Source organism: Puma concolor, chromosome D1 (assembly GCF_028749965.1).
Source record: "Puma concolor isolate L17-30 chromosome D1, mPumCon1.1.hap2, whole genome shotgun sequence".
In the NCBI taxonomy this organism is placed as follows: Eukaryota; Metazoa; Chordata; class Mammalia; order Carnivora; family Felidae; genus Puma; species Puma concolor.
The window spans coordinates 50,096,308-50,115,151 of record NC_141676.1 but is presented as its reverse complement, the minus strand read 5'-3'; the positions used below and the strand labels follow the sequence as shown (position 1 = coordinate 50,115,151).

At 44.8% G+C, this 18,844-nt stretch overlaps 1 protein-coding gene across 3 annotated transcripts in view; it reads right to left on the bottom strand.

Moving 5' to 3' along the window:
* Nucleotides 1-16,253, bottom strand: part of SCUBE2 (signal peptide, CUB domain and EGF like domain containing 2) — a 64,692-nt gene extending 48,439 nt beyond the window's left edge. The window contains exons 1-4 of one of the 3 annotated variants that reach the window (XM_086678029.1): nt 15,730-16,253; nt 14,247-14,369; nt 6,965-7,090; nt 2,418-2,552 (exon numbers count right to left, since the gene is read on the bottom strand). In XM_086678029.1, the coding sequence (XP_086534155.1) occupies nt 2,418-2,552; nt 6,965-7,090; nt 14,247-14,369; nt 15,730-15,850 (505 nt within the window). In that variant the 5' untranslated portion in view covers nt 15,851-16,253. Of the gene's footprint in view, nt 1-2,417; nt 2,553-6,964; nt 7,091-14,246; nt 14,370-14,607; nt 15,163-15,729 lie in introns of those variants that run through there. The other 2 variants (XM_086678031.1, XM_086678030.1) reach the window with 2 other exon arrangements.
* Nucleotides 16,254-18,844: the final 2,591 nt, after the last annotated feature.

Genomic DNA, 18,844 nt, shown 5'->3' with positions numbered 1-18,844 from the left:
AGTCTCCCTGAAGAATATTTCTGGAAACTGAATTAATATATGCCTTGCGAACAGAGCAAGAAATGTTCTACAAAAGACAGAGACAGGCCCTGTTGAGAGCACAGCCCCTTCCTCACTACCCTGACACCTTCCCCCTACTCTGCAAGGGCAGCGGTGCAAGCATCGAAAAATATTCTCAGACCAGACAAAACAAAAGAGGAATGCTCATTTTGAGAGCCTGAGCACCCATGAATGGGGACAAAGGCCAGCCGGGGCAGTATGTCTCTCTCCAGCCTACCCCCATTACATGGGTGAAAACACACAGTCTCTTTATCAGAGCTTGGGGTCTCTAAGAATAATAATTTTAAAAAATCAATAGCTTAAGCTTTCCCTCAGAATCATCTATTATGATCCCCTAAATTGAAGAACATTTAGTAAATAATTATTAAAAGTAACCACAACACTAGAAAATACTAGCTTGTAATGTCACCTTCTTTTAACCAATTTTGGAGTATCAACAATGGGTTTTAAAGTCCATTTTAATAACAGGTTCTAAGGGTTTAATGTGCACATCAAGGAGGAAATCCTAAAGGAACACTGTTTACAGACTGATCTATTTGAAGAGTTAAAACCCTAGGATGGACAGGGTCTCAGTTACAGACTGCTATAATCTGTTGGCTTACACTGCCCTGAATTCACCAAGCAATCAGGTTGAAACACCACGGAAAATCACAGAGAGCACACTTAGACCACAACTCAAATTCTTGGATTTTGGCTTTAGCTCCAGACAAATAAGTTCATTTTAAATACTCTTCAGGGAATCCAAGAATGTCTGAATTGTAGAAAATTTAGAAAACACAGATTGCAAAAAGGAACTGCTTTTGTATTTACTTCTGTTATGAAGAGCCTGTGTCTGTAATCAGTCTGGAGGTCTCGCCAGAGGGGAGAAAGGGGCTGAGCTACTGCTTTGGAAGTGCAAGAGTAAGAGATAATCTTAATCACTGCAAACTGCTTTGTGACTGGGTAGGATCCATACTGTGTTCAAGCAATGGCATGACCTACAGGTCCCCACCCCATTCCCCACCACCTGTAGGGAAAGCCGAGTGACTTCCCAGGAAGCAGCTTTGAGCAACCAAAGAGGAGGTGCCCAGAGATCCAGATCGCTTTTAACTGCTGGAGTCTTAATCCTGCCTATTCCCAGATGCGGGGCTCACAGAAAAATCCAGAGCACCTACCAGGAGCTTTAAACCCAACTGCTCCTCTATCAAGTGCCATGCCTGCATGAGATAAGAGATCTGCCGGATTAGAACCAGTATTTGTCCATCCCACCCAAACCTTGAGAACTAGCAAGCTCAAGATGATAAGACTCCTCAAACCCACTGGCCCATGACCATTCTTCTTACTACCCAAACAGGCTTCCTAAGTCAGGTACAAGGAAGGAGCCATCATTCTTGGAAAATGAAGCAGAAATCATCCTCCAAAAAGACACCCTTGGAAAGTCACAAGAACCATGATTTAACAATAAATCTACAAATGTGTGATGAAATAGTAGAAGAACTTGAAATCACCTCATTCTTAAGTTATGACAATGAACAAGCAGCACCACATGCCAAAAGGAGTTAATAGTCTAATGTTTAGAGCATTTCCCTCAAAAACAGACTCAGGCAACCCCAGGAGAAATACAGCCACCAAAATGTGGTTCTTTGGCTTAAGAAAGTGCAGAGAATTAAAAACATGTCATTCAGTTAAAAGTGGCTGACTGGCCATGTGTTCCTAATGCCTCTCCCTCCTAAGAATCCACTGAACTAATAGAGGAATTTAAAAAAAGTATAGGCCCAAAGCAAAGAGAACAAAAGGGAGGCCATCAGAAGAGTTGTCTACAAATTTATGGAGGAATCATAAGCAGCCACACAGGAAAACCACAGCATAGAAAGCCCACTTGTTGGGAGGGGGTCCTAGAATGCCAGAGGCTCAGGGTTCAAAAATGGGAAACCCAGGGAAGGCCAGATCTGGGTCTGCAAGTCCTTATAAAAAGGCTCCAGCCCCTCCCTGCCCACCCAGAGCTCAGAGCAGGCTCGCGCTTGGGGCTGTGGTTTGCAGCACCGTTTTGAAAAACTTGGCAGATTGTCCATTACATTCTTCCTGAGACACCTAGTCATGTTTGAAATGTTCTCTATTTAAAGATTAGAATCAGGAATGTGAGAGTTTAAAGAGCTCTCAGAGCTCACCCAGCCCAACTCACTTATTTTGCCAGGTGAGGAAGTGGAAGCTAAAATAGCTTGCCCAGGGTTCACCCAGTAGCAGGGTCTAGATTCATCCACAAGCCTCCAGAATGTCTATACTCTGTACTTCCCCTCTAAACTCACTCAGGGTGAGGGGTTTCCTTGCCCCCCTGCACCCTCCCCCCCCTGCCCAGGCCCACAGCAGAGCAGAGGCACCTTCGGAGCGGTGAATGCATGTATGCTGATTGTCACTCAGGAAAAATCCCTCCTTGCAGCGGCACTCGTAGCTCCCCATGACGTTGACACAGGTGTGCTGGCAGCCGCCATTGTTCTCCAGGCACTCATCCACATCTGGAGGGAGAGGAGGATTAGCCTTTGCTTTTGTGACTGTTTCAAATGCCCACCCCTCCCAGCATCTCAGGACACCCGCTAAGCAGAGATGAGGTCCCTCTTCCTTCCCTGCATCACAGAAACTCTCAGAATTGACGCTAGCAGGGACCCAAGACCACAAAGTTCTGGGGCTCACTTAAGCAGGCCCTCCACATGAATACAAGATAATATATTACGTAAATATTTATTGAACACCTTCTCTTTCCAAAGTATGGTGCTAGAGGGGACAGTAAAACACAGATGAGTAGGATCAAATTCTTTTGCTCTAGGAGCATGGCCTTCAGCAAAGGGAAAGAGACAAACGTACAGGTAATTGTGAGATACAGTAAAAGATGGTACAAGGGAAAAAGAGGCTACCTGGTTGTGGGGTATCAGGTTGGGTTTTATGGAAAAGCTGATGGAAGATGGGATGTCTTCAGTTCTAAATCAGGAGAAGGGATTCTGGACAAAAGAAAGAGTATGAGCATAGCACAAATGCTGGGGAGCATGGAGCATGTTCAGATAAGGGTGAGTCATTCCTTTGGCTGGAGCATGGGTACATGCAGGGAAGTTATAGGAGATAAAGCTGGGAATAGATTGGGTCACTCTGTGGAGGACCTTGAATACCTGTCTCTTAATCTAAGAGGCAGTTGGAACCACTGTAGCAAGGGTGGCATGGCCAGATCCTGGAGTTAGGAAGAATAAGGTGATAGCCAAGGGTAGGACACAAGGAAGGAGAAGAATCAAAAGCCTGGCTTCACATGTGAACCTGAAATAGCCTCAGCTGGTGCTAGTCGGGGACAGGGCCTGGGGCCTGGCTGAGGGGATGCCTAGGAAGGAAAAAACAGAAGCACTGTGGGCAAGGTGCCTGCAGGGTGGAAAGCCACATGGGCATCGGGTAGGGTGGCCGAGAAACATGGTGAAGACCAGAGCTGGGTAGGGAAATGGGGATGGGGCTGTGGTTGGCCCCCACCACGGTAGGGAGGTGATATATGTGAGATGCTGACATTCAGGCCTTGGTCCAGTAGCAGAGGGAAACCTGAGTCTGGTGTTGTAAAGACACCTCTGAGAGTCATTTACTTGTGGTGGCCTTATAAAGTGGTGGATGTAGATAAGAAAGCACCAGGCAGGAGTGTGGGAAGGGACAGAAGGGTTGCAGAGAGCACATAGCCAGAGGTAGAATTCGGGAGAATACCAGCAGCAGGAGGTAGGTGAGACAGCAGAAGCCCCAGAAGAGGAGCCATCAGAAAGACAGAAAGGGAGTAAATCTTCCTCTGTCTTTCTGTGCCCCCCAGGATGGAGTTAGGGGACTTTCCTTCCACTGTGTCATGAATTACTCTGTGCATGGCTCTACCAATACACTTACCATAGTGTATTCTCAAAATCTTCTTTTTTTAAATTTGTACCTTGGACCCCTCAAAATCTTTTACCTATCCATCTCCGCTAGACTGTGAACTCCTTGAGGACAGAGACCTTTGTTTTATTTAGCATAGCCCTGGAACTTCAGGTGCACATTAATTGTTCAATGCATGAACAAAAAAGCAGGAGAGCACAGCATCACTAGAGCCAAATAAGAGGAAACTTCCCGAAAAATCTCAGACATGACAAAGACTCAAGGAGAAGGCTGATATAAAAGCAATTTATTTCTCTAGCCTGATTTCCCATGTGCCTATCATTAGCTTCTGGGCACATCCATAACAAGAAAATTCACATTTAAATATCTGTTATCTGGTTTCAAGTTTCTGATCTTACAGTCATGCATCCTCCCACACTACCAGGCAGATGCCTTTCTAAACTGATGGGACCCGAGCCATCCCCTTAAGCCTAACAAACTTGCCCTTCTCTATGCCAAAGGGTGAAGGGAGCACATTCCAAAGGATGAGCTACTCTGGAACACACCTGGCCAAGGTGTTCCATGGTGAGGACTCATGGTGAGCTGGAGAGATCTGTTTCCCTGAACACCAAATCCTGGATTGGTTTTGAATAAAGGTGTGCTCCCCTCTGAGCCATCACCCACCCACCCTCCATTTAACCCACTATTCCTTTCTCCAAAGCAATTAGAAATGTGCCATTGAGTGACACACTCTGACTGAATTAATACAAAAGTGTGTGTGTTCACATGCACAAAGAGGTATCACTAGCCTGGCAAGTTTCTCTAGACTGCAAAACAGTGGTTCTCCACCCTGGCTGCATGTTAGCACCCAGATGCTTGACCCACCTCCTGAGACACTGATATAACTAGTCTTGGATGAGACTTAGGCAGTGGTGTTGTTTTAAACTTCTCCAGTGATTCTAACGTGCAGCCAGAGTTGAGAACCACGGCCCCCACACTGAATAGCTACAATGCACCCCCAGACACTCAAAAAATGGAAACTGAATTCAGGCAGGTGAGCTATGTGGAAGAGCTACATTTTGTTTTTCAAGCTCAATGGCATTCAGGATCTTGGAGCAGTCTGGGTTTGGTGCCAGATTTAAGTAGTATTTGTACTGTGTATATTCTGGTATATTGTAGCTAGTATGTGGTAAGGGGCTGAGGAGAGGCAAGGGGTCATCCCAGAGAACACAGGAAAGTACTGCTCCTGAAAAGTTCTGGCTCTGAGCTTCCTTGTCACAAAATGCTTCAACCCTTTCAAGTCTAAATGGCAGAGAAATCTCTGTATCTGCTGGTCCTGCTCTTCTAACTATATCACTTTATTTCTCATGGCTTCCTTTAAAGAATCGTTTGCCCCTTTGGATACACTCAGTGGATACTCAGGCTCTTTCTGTCAGGAAGATCCTTGCTACCAAGTCCACAAAGAGACCCCAAAGAGGGGGAATGGAGAGAGGCTGCTGAAATATCTGTGTTAGCAGACAAGGCAAGGAAAAGACTCCTGGGCTGAGGATTTCTGAACTGGCCTTTCCTCACAACCACCTGACCCAACGCTGGCCCAGGTCCTTAAACCCTGCATAGTTTGGCCTGTTGCTCTTAAGAATCTCACACATTCTCCCAAGCACAACTTGGGGTTTAGGCAAAACTGTAATGACTAGATCTGCCATTAGATATAAATTCCCAAAATGCCACTTTTGGCAAACCAAAAGGACATGTGAGATTTACCCCAGATAATGGTAAAAAAACAAAGCCAAACCCTCCAAACATACTGCATGCTTCCCAAAATATTACACACTGAAAGTGACTTCATATTTTGTTCAGTTTTTAATTAATCTCAATTGATTATTGTTGTCATGATGGTCTCTCTAGTGTCTTTTTGAGGCCTGGCTGCCCTAGACAGTCTGCAAAGGGGTTAGTGAGCCCCCAGGCCTCAATCAAATCTTCCTGACAGCTACAGGCTTGGAGGACCAAGTGGTCTGACCCAAAGACTGACCTCTCACACAGCACAAATAGGAAGGGACAGAATCTATTTCAGGATGGGGTTCCAGGTGACAGTGAAGCGGGATAAACATCATACAAGGATTGATTCCCAGAATCAAAAGACTTTGGAAAGACTTTCCTTTTCTACCACTCAAAAAACAAGTTCTGTCTGTACTTATCTATGCTGATCTCAAAGCATTTAATCAAGTGGCCATTCCCCCTGTACTATAAGGGAGCATCTCAGTAGCTGTCCACTCTGTGTCAGGACCTGGTTCAAGTTACTCCTTGGTCAGCCAAGCAGATATCAGCAGGTTAACCGCATAAAAGGTCATCAGCATCAAAGGACCCTGATGCCATCTCTGTCCCATGATATCCTCCTGCACAACTGATAACACCAGCCTTAAAATGCAAACAGACCAGGAATACCTTTCTGCCAAGTGTGCTGCATCCTCTAAGACTATTCCACACCCAGTCCCATCCAGTTGCTTGCTATTTCTGAATTCTGTTTATTCCTGGCATAAGCAACCAATGTAAACAATGCTCTTTGCAGTCCGTAACTCAGGAACTAAAACTCCGACAGATGTTTCTGTTTTGTGGGATAATAGGATGATGTTAATGGAAGGTTTCTGTTTGAACCCCTTTGCCTTTCAAGAAAAAAGGAGGTGGGGTTACCTGGCTGAAATCCAATCACATATTTGGAATTTTCAGAATAAGTAGTTTTACCTAATTCTAGAATAGAGATACTTATAGCATTAAATCAAAGATCTTAAAGGTGACAAGTCAATGCTAGAAAGTCAATACGTAGTAACAATGATGTTGTCCATCTCCTTAGACTAATGGAGAATTTACATTATGAATGATCACATATAAACCAAAGCACTTTACCTGGTTTTCTCTCAGGGACTATGATTTTGAGGGGGCCAGAAAACACAAGTCTCTGATCCCCTTTTTGTTTTAATGAGTATGTTTTCATCAAAGGAAAGAAAAGGGTGGGGTGCCAGAGGGTAGGTACAGTAGAATTGCGATTTCCAACTGTTTTCCTTACCAAGACAATTATGACCATCATGAGCCAACATGAAGCCATCAAAACAAGTACAGCGATAATTGCCTGGAATATTCAAACAGTCATGGACACAGCCTCCGTTGAATTCATTTTCACATTCATCAATGTCTGAGGAATAAAACAGAAGCCAGACAGGTGGCATCTCTTTAGTATGGAGATATAATGTATTTACCTTCCAACCAGCCATCCCACTTCTAGGACTCTATCCTCAAGATACATCTCCAACAACAGGAAAATAAATATGCACAAGGTAATTCACTGCAGTACTGTTTGTAATCACAAAATACTAGAAACAACCGAAATGCCCATACATAGGAGAGAGTAGTTGAAGAACTACAGTACATTTATTCGATCCAATACTGTGCAGCAGTTAAAAATTAATTAATTAAAAAAATAAAGAATGAGAAATATTTCTATGAACTGATTTAGGGTGATTTCTAGGATATACTACTAAGTTAAAAAATCAAAATGTGAGAGTACCCATAGTTTATTATCAGGGAAAAAAAATAAGGGAATATGAAAAAACACACACATGAAATTCCAGCATGTTTTTTGACAGAACTTGACAAGCTTATCCAATTTATATAGAAACGCAAAAGACTCAGAAGAACCAAAACAATTTTGAAGAAGGAGAACAGATTTGGAGGACTTTCACTTACCAAGAATCTATAGTTATCAAGACAGTGTGATACAGGCATAAAGAAAAACAGATCAATGGAACAGAATAGAGTCCAGAAATAAACCATTATATTTACGGTCACTTGATTTTAGATAAGAGTGCTTTAGCACTCTTGTCTAATTTGTTGGGACAAATGATCGTCTTGTCCAATTTGTTGGGAGAAATGATAGTCTTTTCAACAAATGGTGCTTAGACAATTAATATCCATCAGCAAAAGATGAATTTGGACCCTTACCTCATATCTCCACAAAAATCAACTCAAAATGGATCAGAGACCCAAATATAAGAGCTTAAACTATAAAACTTTAAAGAGAAAACATAAAACTTTTATGAGAAAATCTTGAGACCTTGGATTAGGTAAAGATTTCTTAGATACAACACCAAACACACAATTCATAAATTTTAAAATTAATAAGTTGGACTTTATCAAAATTTACAACTTTTATACTTATGAAAATAAAGACAAGCCACAGATTGGTGGAAAATATTTGCAAATCACATACGTTATAAAGGACTTACAAAGGACTCTTACAACAAAGAAGACAAACAATCCAATTTTCGAATGGGCAAAGATTTGAATAGACATGTCACCCAAAGATGATATACAAATGGGTAAAAAACATATGAAAAGACGGCCGACATCATTAATTATTAGGGGAATTCAAATTAAAACTGCAGTGAGATACCATTTCACACTCACAGGAACAGTTATGATAAAAAAAAAGACAGACAATAGGGGAGGCTGGGTGGCTCAGTCAGTTAAACAAGCGCCTGACTTCGGCTCAGGTCAGGATCTCACAGTTCATGAGTTTGAGCCCTGCATGGATCGGGCCCTGTGCTGTCAGTGCCAAGCCCACTTCAGATCCTTCTCTGGCCTGCCTCCACTTGCACTCTCTCTCTCTCTCTCTTTCAAAAATAAATAAATAGTTATTTTTTTAAAAAGACAAACAATAGGATGTGGAGAAATGGGAACCGTTATATACTGCTGATGCCAATGTAAGATGGCACCACTTTGGACACAGTATAGCAGTTTCTTAAAAGGTTAAACATAACTTTACCATGTGTGATCTAGAAAGTTCACTCCTAGGTATATATTCAAGAGAAATGAAAAATTATGTCCATAACAAAGACTTTGCAGGTAAATGTTCATAGCAACATTACTTATAATAGCCCAAAAGTAGAAACAAGCCAAATGTCCATCAACTAGTGAATGGATAAACAAAATATAGTATGTCCATACAACAGAATGCTAGTTAACAATTAAAAAATAAAATAAAATGCCAGTACAGGCTACAACATGGATGAACCTCAAAAACATGCTGGGTGAGGCGCGTCTAGGTAGCTCAGTCGGTTAAGCAGCCAACTTCAGCTCAGGTCGTGATCTTGTGGTTCACGAGTTCGAGCCCCACGTTGGGCTGTGCTGACAGCTTGGAGCCTGGAGCCTGCTTCAGATTCCGTGTTTCCGTCTCTCTCTGCCCCTCCCCTACTCACGCTCTGTCTCTCTCTCTCAAAAATAAATTAAAAAATAGCATTTAAAAAAAAATTTTTTTTAAAAAGCCAAAAACAAAAGACCACATATTGTATGATTCTATTTATATGAAATATCCAGAAAGGCCAATCTATAGAGACAGAAAGTAGACTAGAGGTTGCCTGGAGCTGGGGCTGGGAATAAGGATTAACTGTACCTGGGCATAAGGGATCTTACTGAGACAAGGAAAATGTCTGAAAAGCGGATTATGTGATGGCTGCACAACTCAGCTAATTTACTCAAAATCATTGATTTTTATACTTATTTAGAATTGGTGTCTTTTATGGTATACAAATTAGAATTCACTAAAGTAGTTAAAAGGAAAATTACACATTTGCTGCAAAAGAAATCTAGGAGGCAGGAGAATAAATCAGAAACTAAAAAAGATTGGTAATCAATCCATGGTATGTGGGAAAAGGATGAAAAGAAGGAATGAGGAACACCTGGGTGGCTCAGTCGGTTTAAGCATTGGACTCTTGATTTTGGTTCAGGTCACAATCTCACAGTTTGTGAGATTGAGCCCCACGTCTGGCTCTGCCCCAACAGTCCCTCCCCTGCTCTCTCTCTGCCCCTCTCCTGCTCACATGAATGGTCTCTTTCTCTGTCTTTCTAAATAAATAAATAAATAAACATTAAAAAAGAGAGAGAGAGGAGGAATGAGGAACAGAGGAACAAGAATAGGGAGAAGGAGTAATACTTCTCTGAGTATGCCTTTTAATTTAATTTAATTTTATTTTATTCTATTTTGTGTTTAAAGTTTATTTAAACTTTAAATAGAGAGAGAGAAAGAGAGAGAGAGAGAGAGAGAGAGAGAGAGAGAGAGAGAATCTCAAGCAGACTACACACTGTCAGCACAGAGCCCAATGTGGGGCTTAATGACACAAACTGTGAGATCATGACCTGAACCAAGACCAAGAGTCAGACGCTTAACCGACTGAGCCACCCAGGCGCCCCTGAGTATGCCTTTTTATATAGTTTTGACTCTCAGCACCATAGTGATACATAGATGAATACATACATATATACATAAGTAAATACACATCTTCTTATGTACATACATATATAATCTAGTATACAGAGGTGGGGGAAGAACACATAAAAAATAGGATACAAACAGAAACAAATGAACTCAACTGTATTACAAATGAATAACAACCACACTGAAGGAAATGTAGAAAAAAAAAAGTACTAACACCAAGTGACTCTGAAAACCAATATATTAACTGAATGTTGTAAGGCTAAAAATAAAGATAGCTACAAACAGATACTGTACTCTCGTGAATCTGTTTTACTTGCAAGGCTATAGATTAATAGTGTTGTAAATTATTTATGTGTACACTTGGATTCAACAAACAAGTAACTATCTTGCAGAAAATGAGAGCCACCTTTCTCACTGTTGGAAAAAGAAGTTATGAATAACCAAAGAGGGAGATTCAATGAATCTTGTGGCATTGTTTTGGAATCCAAAGCATCATCAGTGTAAGTCATTGTTTTTAATATATATACAAATGGATAAATATAAGCAATAAATATAGATAAATGTGTATATGTGGGTTAGAATACATACATATGTTTCCTAGTTTTGTGCAGTGAGATAGCCTAGGAGCAGTGACATCCCAGTAACAGTAAGAACACCAAGCATTCAGATCTTGGTTTCTATATACCATTTTCCAATAAAAGAAACCAGGGCTCCTTAAAGAAGTGGTTGGTTCCAGGGCTGGGAAGGGAAAATACAAGATGAGTCTGTGGTATCTTATGGTACCAGAAAACAAAGAATTGCCCCCAAAAAGGATGGGGGCATGTCAAAAGGACACAGGAAACAATGTGAAGGAGCTCCCAATGGCTAAAGCTGAAACAATTTGAGCCCAAAACAAATAACTATATATATAATTAAATATCTACCAGTCCATACTGGCATAAATACATAAATCAATGCATAAATAAATGGGGGAGAAGCAACAAGTCTTCCTTACAGAAGAATCTCAGTTAATAGATGTATATGGAATGAGGGAAATACAAAATTACCAATTATTACATCATAGTAATAATTGTTGCAGACAAGATCCACAGTTGGTTGCCAAAATCAGTGGGCAAAGACTTGAGAAGAGGGGCTCCTGGTGACTCAGTTGGCTAAGCTCAGCTCAGATCATGATCTCATGGTTTGTAGGTTGGGGCCCTGCATCTGGTTCTGCTCTGACAGCTCAGAGCCTGGAGCCTACTTCGGATTCTGTGTCTCCCTCTCACTCTGCCCCTCCCCTGCTTGTGCTCTCTCTCTCTCTCAAAAATAAACAAACATTTTTTAAAAAGATTTAAAAAAAATACTTGAGAAGTAACAGAGTATTAGCACAGGCTGAATGTATCTACCCTAAGATATGTGTTATTGCAAAAAGAAAAAATAGTAATTTTGCAACAGAGAAACCCAGGATGCACCATCTTTTTTTTTTTTTTTAAATAATTTATTGCCAAGTTAGCTAATACACAGTGTATACAGTGTGCTCTTGGCTTCAGGAGCAGATTCCCATGATTCATCACTTACATACGGCACCCAGTGCTCATCCCAACAAGTGCTCTCCTCAATGCCTATCACCCATTTTCCCTGCCCTCCCCACCCATCAACCCTCAGTTTGTTCTCTGTATTTAAGAGTCTCTTACGGTTTGCCTCCATCTCTGTTTGTAACTTTTTTCCCCTCAGGATGCACCATCTTAACCAGGTGATCAAGGTTAATATCACCAGTAGTGGGACATATTAACATCATGTGTCTCCTCCCCATGTAATGCACTAAAAAGTGTATAATAGCACTTCCATAGTAGCCTTGACAAAAGCTTCTTTTACTTTTTACTTTTACTTTGTGTATTACTACAAATGCATAACCTTAATTTTATTGTGAGGAAACACAAGACATTCACTTATTGTGTCAATTCCTACCATATCAATTCTTATAATGAAAAAACATAACTTCATATGTATTCAAAAGTATTACAAGCATTTAAAAGATCAAACCCCTCTAGGGGCTCGTGGGTTGCTCAGTTGGTTAAGCATCAGACTCTTGATTTCTGCTCAGGTCGCGATCTCATGGTTTGTGAGATTGAGCCCTGAGACAGTCCTGAGATCAAGCCCTTCAATCAAGCCCTTCAATCAGTCCCTGGTAGGATGCAGTGCTGACAGCAGGGAGCTTGCTTGGGATTCTTTCTCCCTCTCTCTCTCTTTCCCTCCCCCACTCATGGCATGCTCTCTCACTCTCTCTTTCAAAATAAATAAGTAAACTTAAAAATAAATAAATAAAAGATACTATTTCATACATTTTCTGTATTGTTTGACTTTTATACCAATAATACATATTATCATTTTAGAGCCAATTTAAATATATAAAAGCAACAATTCCAGTCAATCATTTTAGTTATTTTAAGCTAAATAGTAGGCTTTTCAGCTATAAACTGTCAGCAATTCAATTCCATGTGTCATACGTCAAGCCCAACAGCTAAGAATAAGGAAATTCCTGCCACTTGTCATTCAACATCACTTACTAAATATGTATTCTAACTCAAAGAAACCATAGCACAGTTTCTGCCCATCTCCACCCCCAGAGAGTATACAGTGACTGGAAAACCAGTGAAAGAGTGAACATTTTTCCCCCAAGCAGGGTACCAACATGTGTGAATTCCAGTACTGTAAATAGAATATTTAATACAGTGAGAGTGTGGTATGGAGGAACCTGCAGAGAGATGTCTCAGGGAGAGGTAGTCTTTTGGTGAGAGATGGCTGCCTATCTCTGGGAAAACACGAACTTGAAGAAACACAAGGGCTTTAAGGATAGACTACCAACCCCATTTGCTACGAACCTGACCAGGAGCATGTCTCCTCTGATAGGAGAGGCAAGTTTTGCTCCTCATGCACAAAGTATAAATATCAGGATTTCTCACCAAAGAAGGACATCAGGAGGCTGAGTGAATACAAGAGATATGGGTCCAGGGACAGAGATAGGGTAGACGTCTGACTTTCTTTCACTTTTCTTTTTTTATTTTTTTTTAATTTTTTTTTTCAACGTTTATTTATTTTTGGGACAGAGAGAGACAGAGCATGAACGGGGGAGGGGCAGAGAGAGAGGGAGACACAGAATCGGAAACAGGCTCCAGGCTCTGAGCCATCAGCCCAGAGCCTGACGCGGGGCTCGAACTCCCGGACCACGAGATCGTGACCTGGCTGAAGTCGGACGTTTAACCGACTGCGCCACCCAGGTGCCCCTCTTTCACTTTTCTTTTAACTGTGTTATTATGGCCACAAGCCCCCCTCTCAATTCCCCAGGGGCCTCAGGGTCTCACATCTGAGGGATAGGAATGTCAGAGCTCCCCTGAAGAGCCCTGCCAGTTCCAACATGCCATGATTACCATCCCCAGGAATAGCCTCCTCCTTTCAGTACCCAGTCTCTGGCTAGTTCTGAATTTCAGAATTCATGACACTGGCCCAGAACACAGGATGACAGAGATCAGACTTTAGCTCAAAGATCTGGAACTCCAAGGGCTCAAGGTATCCCTCTGCCTACATCTTTCCAGGGTGAACATGCAGCTTCAAATAAGGCTGGCGCTTGGTGTACCTCTAAAGTTTGGGAGGTCACAACGCCAGCCTGAAGCCAAGAACAAGATGGAGCCTCCAGAGCCAGCAGTGGAGGGCAAGACTCCTGCACTCAGACTCCTGGGCGAGGGTGTAAACTGCCCCAGGGAGGCGCAGGATCAGCCCTTCCCTGGCAGGCACGGCTCTCCTGATTGGGGCTTTCTGCTCCCAAACTGATAGGCACCAAAAATACTAAAGCACTTCTTTTCTTTTTCACAAGCCAGATAAAAGGACATTTCGGAACCACATAAAACTGTATGATCAGCTCTAGGAAAGACCTGATGTTCCTAGTGCTTTAAGGGTCTGAAATGGATTTTGGGGGTGGGTGGTATGACCTGGGGGGGCAGAGGAGCAGCACTTTTACCAACATGAGTGGTCACTACAAGTGCTGAGGAGGTAGGGAGCTTCACCTGCTGGCCCACTCACCACAGGTACCCCAGTCACTTACCCTCACACTGCCTGCCGTCCCCTCGGTAGCCAGGCTTGCAGGAGCACTTGTAGGAGGTGAGTGTATTCTGACAGAGGGCATTGGTGTGGCAGTCATCTAGCCCTTGGGCACACTCGTCCACATCTGCAAAAGAGCATAGCAAGCACTTGGTATGGTGCCCCAAGCCCTCTGTGATCCGGCCTTGGTCCTCTGGTAACTTCACCTCCCACCAGAACGCCCCCCTTCACTCCTCATCAGCTAAACTCTTTGGGAACCCCGGGATGAACCATACCACTTCCAGGCTCCTTTCCCAGGCACAGCCTGTTCCCTTTGACTAGAATACACCCCCACACACACACACCCACACACCCTTTTCACTCACCTTCTCCAAGAAGCCTACCATGATCCCCCAGTGTAGGTGGGTGTCCTCCACGACCTGCTCCCATATTTATCTCCTTTCATAGCACATATCACACAGAATTGTCACTCTCTGTTTTCCTGCCTGACCTCCCCTCTAAATGGTGTCTTGATTACAGACTGAGTGGGTGTCCCTGATGCCAAGCACAGTGCCTGGCACATGAGTAGGCAATAACAAATGCCTGTTGAAGGAAAGACCAGTTTGGCAACAAAACAAAACAAAGCACTGTGAAAACCAGGCAATGTCAGCTTTCTCAGGGTTTGGGGGATGGGGGAGTAGCTTGCCCTGGGCTCTGACCACACCATCCCCAGCCCTCAGATGGAGGTGCAAAGTGGGAATGGTTCCCACACCCCATCAACCAGCTGCTCACCCTGTCAACCTGGAAACCGGCCTTGGTGGAAGTATTTCCTGGGTTGACACCACTCCAGGATGTTAATTAAAAACAAAAGTTTTGAAAATATTACGAGTCCTGTTAATACAGAACGTCCAGAGTACTTTTCTCTGTCAGCAGAAAACAAAACAAAACGAAACAAAACAAAAAACCCAGGTTTGTTGCGGCTTACGGGGTATTCCCGGATGGATCCTCAACCAGCAGAAAACTCTCCGGAGCCAACCCTGAAGCCGGCCGAACTTCCCGGCCCCAGAAGAAAAGAAGGAGCAAAGCTGCAGAGACCTCACGGACGTACCCCGCCCGGGGCCCTCAGTTTCCCCATCTACACAATGAGGAGCCGGACCCCGGTGACTCCGGGGCCCTCCGTCTTTCTCAGCGGGTGAGAGTCTGACTAGCAGGCGCTCTCCAGGGACCCCGGGCGGCGGGACCGGGCTGGGAACTGTCATTACCCCCGTGTCCGAGGCCGGGCCGCAGCACTCAGGCCCTGGGCCTCTAGCCCAAGCGGTGGTGGTTCCGTGGCCTGGCCCGCGGGTGAGGCCCCAGGGGAGCGGGGGCCACGCGGAGCTTCCGCAGACGAGCCCGGGGCGGGCCAGCGCGGCGCGACCCCACCAGGGGGCCCGGGACCCCTTTCCGCCGCCAGCTCCGCATGCCCCTGCCAGGTGCGTCCCCGAGGCTCCGGAGGTGCGGACACTCACCCTCAGGCGGCCCTGGGGCGCGGCTCCGGCCGGGCGGGACGGCCGCGGTCAGCAGCAGCGGCAGCAGCAGCGGCAGCAGCGCCCCGGCCGTCCCGGGGCAGCCGCGGCCCAAGACCCCCATGGATGGCGCGGCGGCTGCGGGCAGAGGCGGCGAGCGTGGCGGCGGCTCCGGGAGGTGTGTGCGGGCGCCCTGCCCGCCGCGCTCTGACACCCCCAGCCCGGCCCCGCCCGGCCCCCGAGCCCCGGCCTCATTTTCACACGGTCCTCCCCGGGCCGGGGCGGGCGGCGCGGGGGGCAGTGCCTCCCCTCCCGTCCCCCTCCCTTCCCCCTCCGGGCTCGGGGTGGAGGGGGCGCGGCCGTGGTGGCCGGAGGGCGGCTGTCAGCGTCCCCAGTGCAGGCCCCGTCGCCAAACCCGCTGCTCCTGCACCCCCGCTGCTCCGTTCCAGCCCTCAGAGCCTCGTGCTCTGCCCGTTTGCAGTGCCCTACAACTTGACCCAGTCCCTCTTTGTGAGGACAAATAGCACTCTGGCCTGAAATATTCAGACTCGAGGCTCCCAGAAAGTGTCCTGTGTAGCTCAAAATCCTATACTCCCTGAACTCCAAGGCCACCTGTAGGGCTTTCCCACCTCTCCACTTGGGGTGAGTAATGTGGTTGAACCCTCAGGAGATTCAGGGGAGACAACCCCAGCTTCCCTGCTCACCTTCACACACACTCTGCACCCTTCTCCATTCTGTCCAGCCCAAGCCTTCTGTGATCCCCAGCCCCAGGCAGTGTCCCACCTGTCCCACTGAGGCACTTGCTTAGACTGTGCCTCTCTGGTGCACTAATGGGCCAGGAATCACAGCAGAAGATGCTCATCTCACTGAACACTAGTTCAATGTGTATGTACAGGGCAGCCAAAACGTGAAGGGAAAGGGGGCTAGAGGTCAAAGGTGAGCACCAAGGACAAGAAACCACCAATTTTGCCTGAGGCACAGATGGTATCTATGACCACCTGAACTCATAATGTCAGATTGGGCCAGCTGCAGATGCAGGTGGCAAACGTGAGCTGGCCCTCCAAGCAAGACAGTCCTTACAAGGGAACCCATGTATACAGGGACTTCCCATACCCCCCTTGCCACGGATGACAGAGCCCACTACACTCAGCATCACTCCAGGAATAAATGCCGCTACAATTTCGAGATGCAAGAAAATACTGAGTGGTTTTAATCAGAGCTCCTCTTTATCCAATTTTCTCCTGTAAATATACATACATACATACATACATACATACATACATACATACATATGTATGTGTATGTGTGTATATATTTACAGGAGAAAATTCAATAATGAATATATATGAATAGTGTATATATAGATCTATCTATTCACACACACAAACACACCTTTGGTAATCAGAAAAAAAATAAACATCACAAAAAATACCCACCTAACTCATGCACAAAAACATGTCTTCCTGGGGTCCATGCCCTTCCCAGAGCTCTCCACTCTGTAGCACTACGCCCCGACTGCGGCCCCTGTCCTTCCCATGCCCATGGGCCTAGGTGAAGACTGCCTCTTTGGGCCTTCATTGTTAGTGCTGCTGCCTGATGGAGAATCTGAGAAAATAACTTTTCTGTGGTTGTTTTTCTTTTGACCTTTTCATCCCCAGTGAAGGCAGGCAGGTTGCATCCCTCTTTCTGTCTTTGCCCCTCCCTCCTATCCCCTTTTGTTTGGTACCGAGAGACACTCCGCTATTTTTAGTCATAAGGATGGTTTTTACACATTTGTAAATCTTCACTTAGTGAAATGTTCCCTCCGCCTTTGTCTTTGTGTCCTTAATGGTAGCCATAAATTACCGCTTTCTTTTCTCTTCGCTGCATCAGGCTTCATTGCTTTTGAAATGATCAAAGTTATTTTCTTTTAAAATCCAACTAGAAACTGCCCATTGTGTGGCACAGACCTCTTTAGCTCCAGTCAAAGCATAGAAATACATAAAGCTGCCCATTAAACTCTATGGGAGCCTCCTCCAGCCCCTTGTGCCTGGTAAAGAAATAAGACATGTGCTGTTCTTTCCCTTCACCATTTCCCCAAGTTTATGTTTCAGGAAGAATACAAATTAATTATGATAAGACCCAGTGTTTTGCTTAAGAGGGTCAGTTTTGTCATGTTTCCTGGAAAAGTTCACCACTGGCGCAAATCTCAAAAAATGTTCTGAATCCTATTTTGTTTGCCCCGACTTCCACACAAATGTGCTTTCAGCTGGTTGGCTCCCAGACTCCTGGGCAACCTTTCTGACACTTCAGATTAAAGTCAGTATGGTTTACAACTGGAAATTTCCATAGGGGAAAGGCTCCAGGGGAAATTTGTGTTCAAATGTCAATGTTTTCAGTGTTCCAATGTCAGGAGGGACTTGGTGAGCCCTGCACTAGCTGCCATCTGCCCTCTATTGTCCAGCTGAGGTCTCCACAAACTTCTCTGAGAGGCCACAGCCACTGTCCCTAGACTGAGGCTGTATCTCCCTCCTCCTCTCCTTCTCCCTTGCCTCAGGCTGAGAGGCCAGTGAACAAGACCTGAGAGGGAAGATAGCCCCAATCAGCCCATCTCGCCCGTGTGGGCTTCTAGCACAGAAAGACTGTGGAGACAGAAGACCCTGGGTGCCTCTGCACCATGTATGGCTAGGTTAAACTCTGTATTCACTGGACCCCTTTCAATGCCCATCTTTTTTTATTTCTCAGCAGCTTTTGGAAACTCTTTTTGCAAACTCCTTTTCCCTGGATTTTCATCACAGCAGGCCAAGCTCCTGATTTTTCTCCTACCTCTCAGGAAATGCCTTCTCAATCATCTTTCTGGGATCCTCTTTCTACACCCCCTTCCTGAAAGTTCACCCATTCCCTTGTTTCCATAACAGAAATCTCCAGCTTGGATCTCTTCCCATAACTTCAGTTCCATGTATCCAATTGCTTACTGGATACCTCCACCTTGATCTCACATAGGTCTCTCAGATTCAAGATGTTCAAAAAAGAGCTCATCTTCTGCCTCAAACCTGCTCCTTTCTAAGTGCTCCCTCTCTCAGAGAAGGGTGCCACCATTCTGCCAACACCAAGTCAGAGACCTGGCGGCCATCCTAGA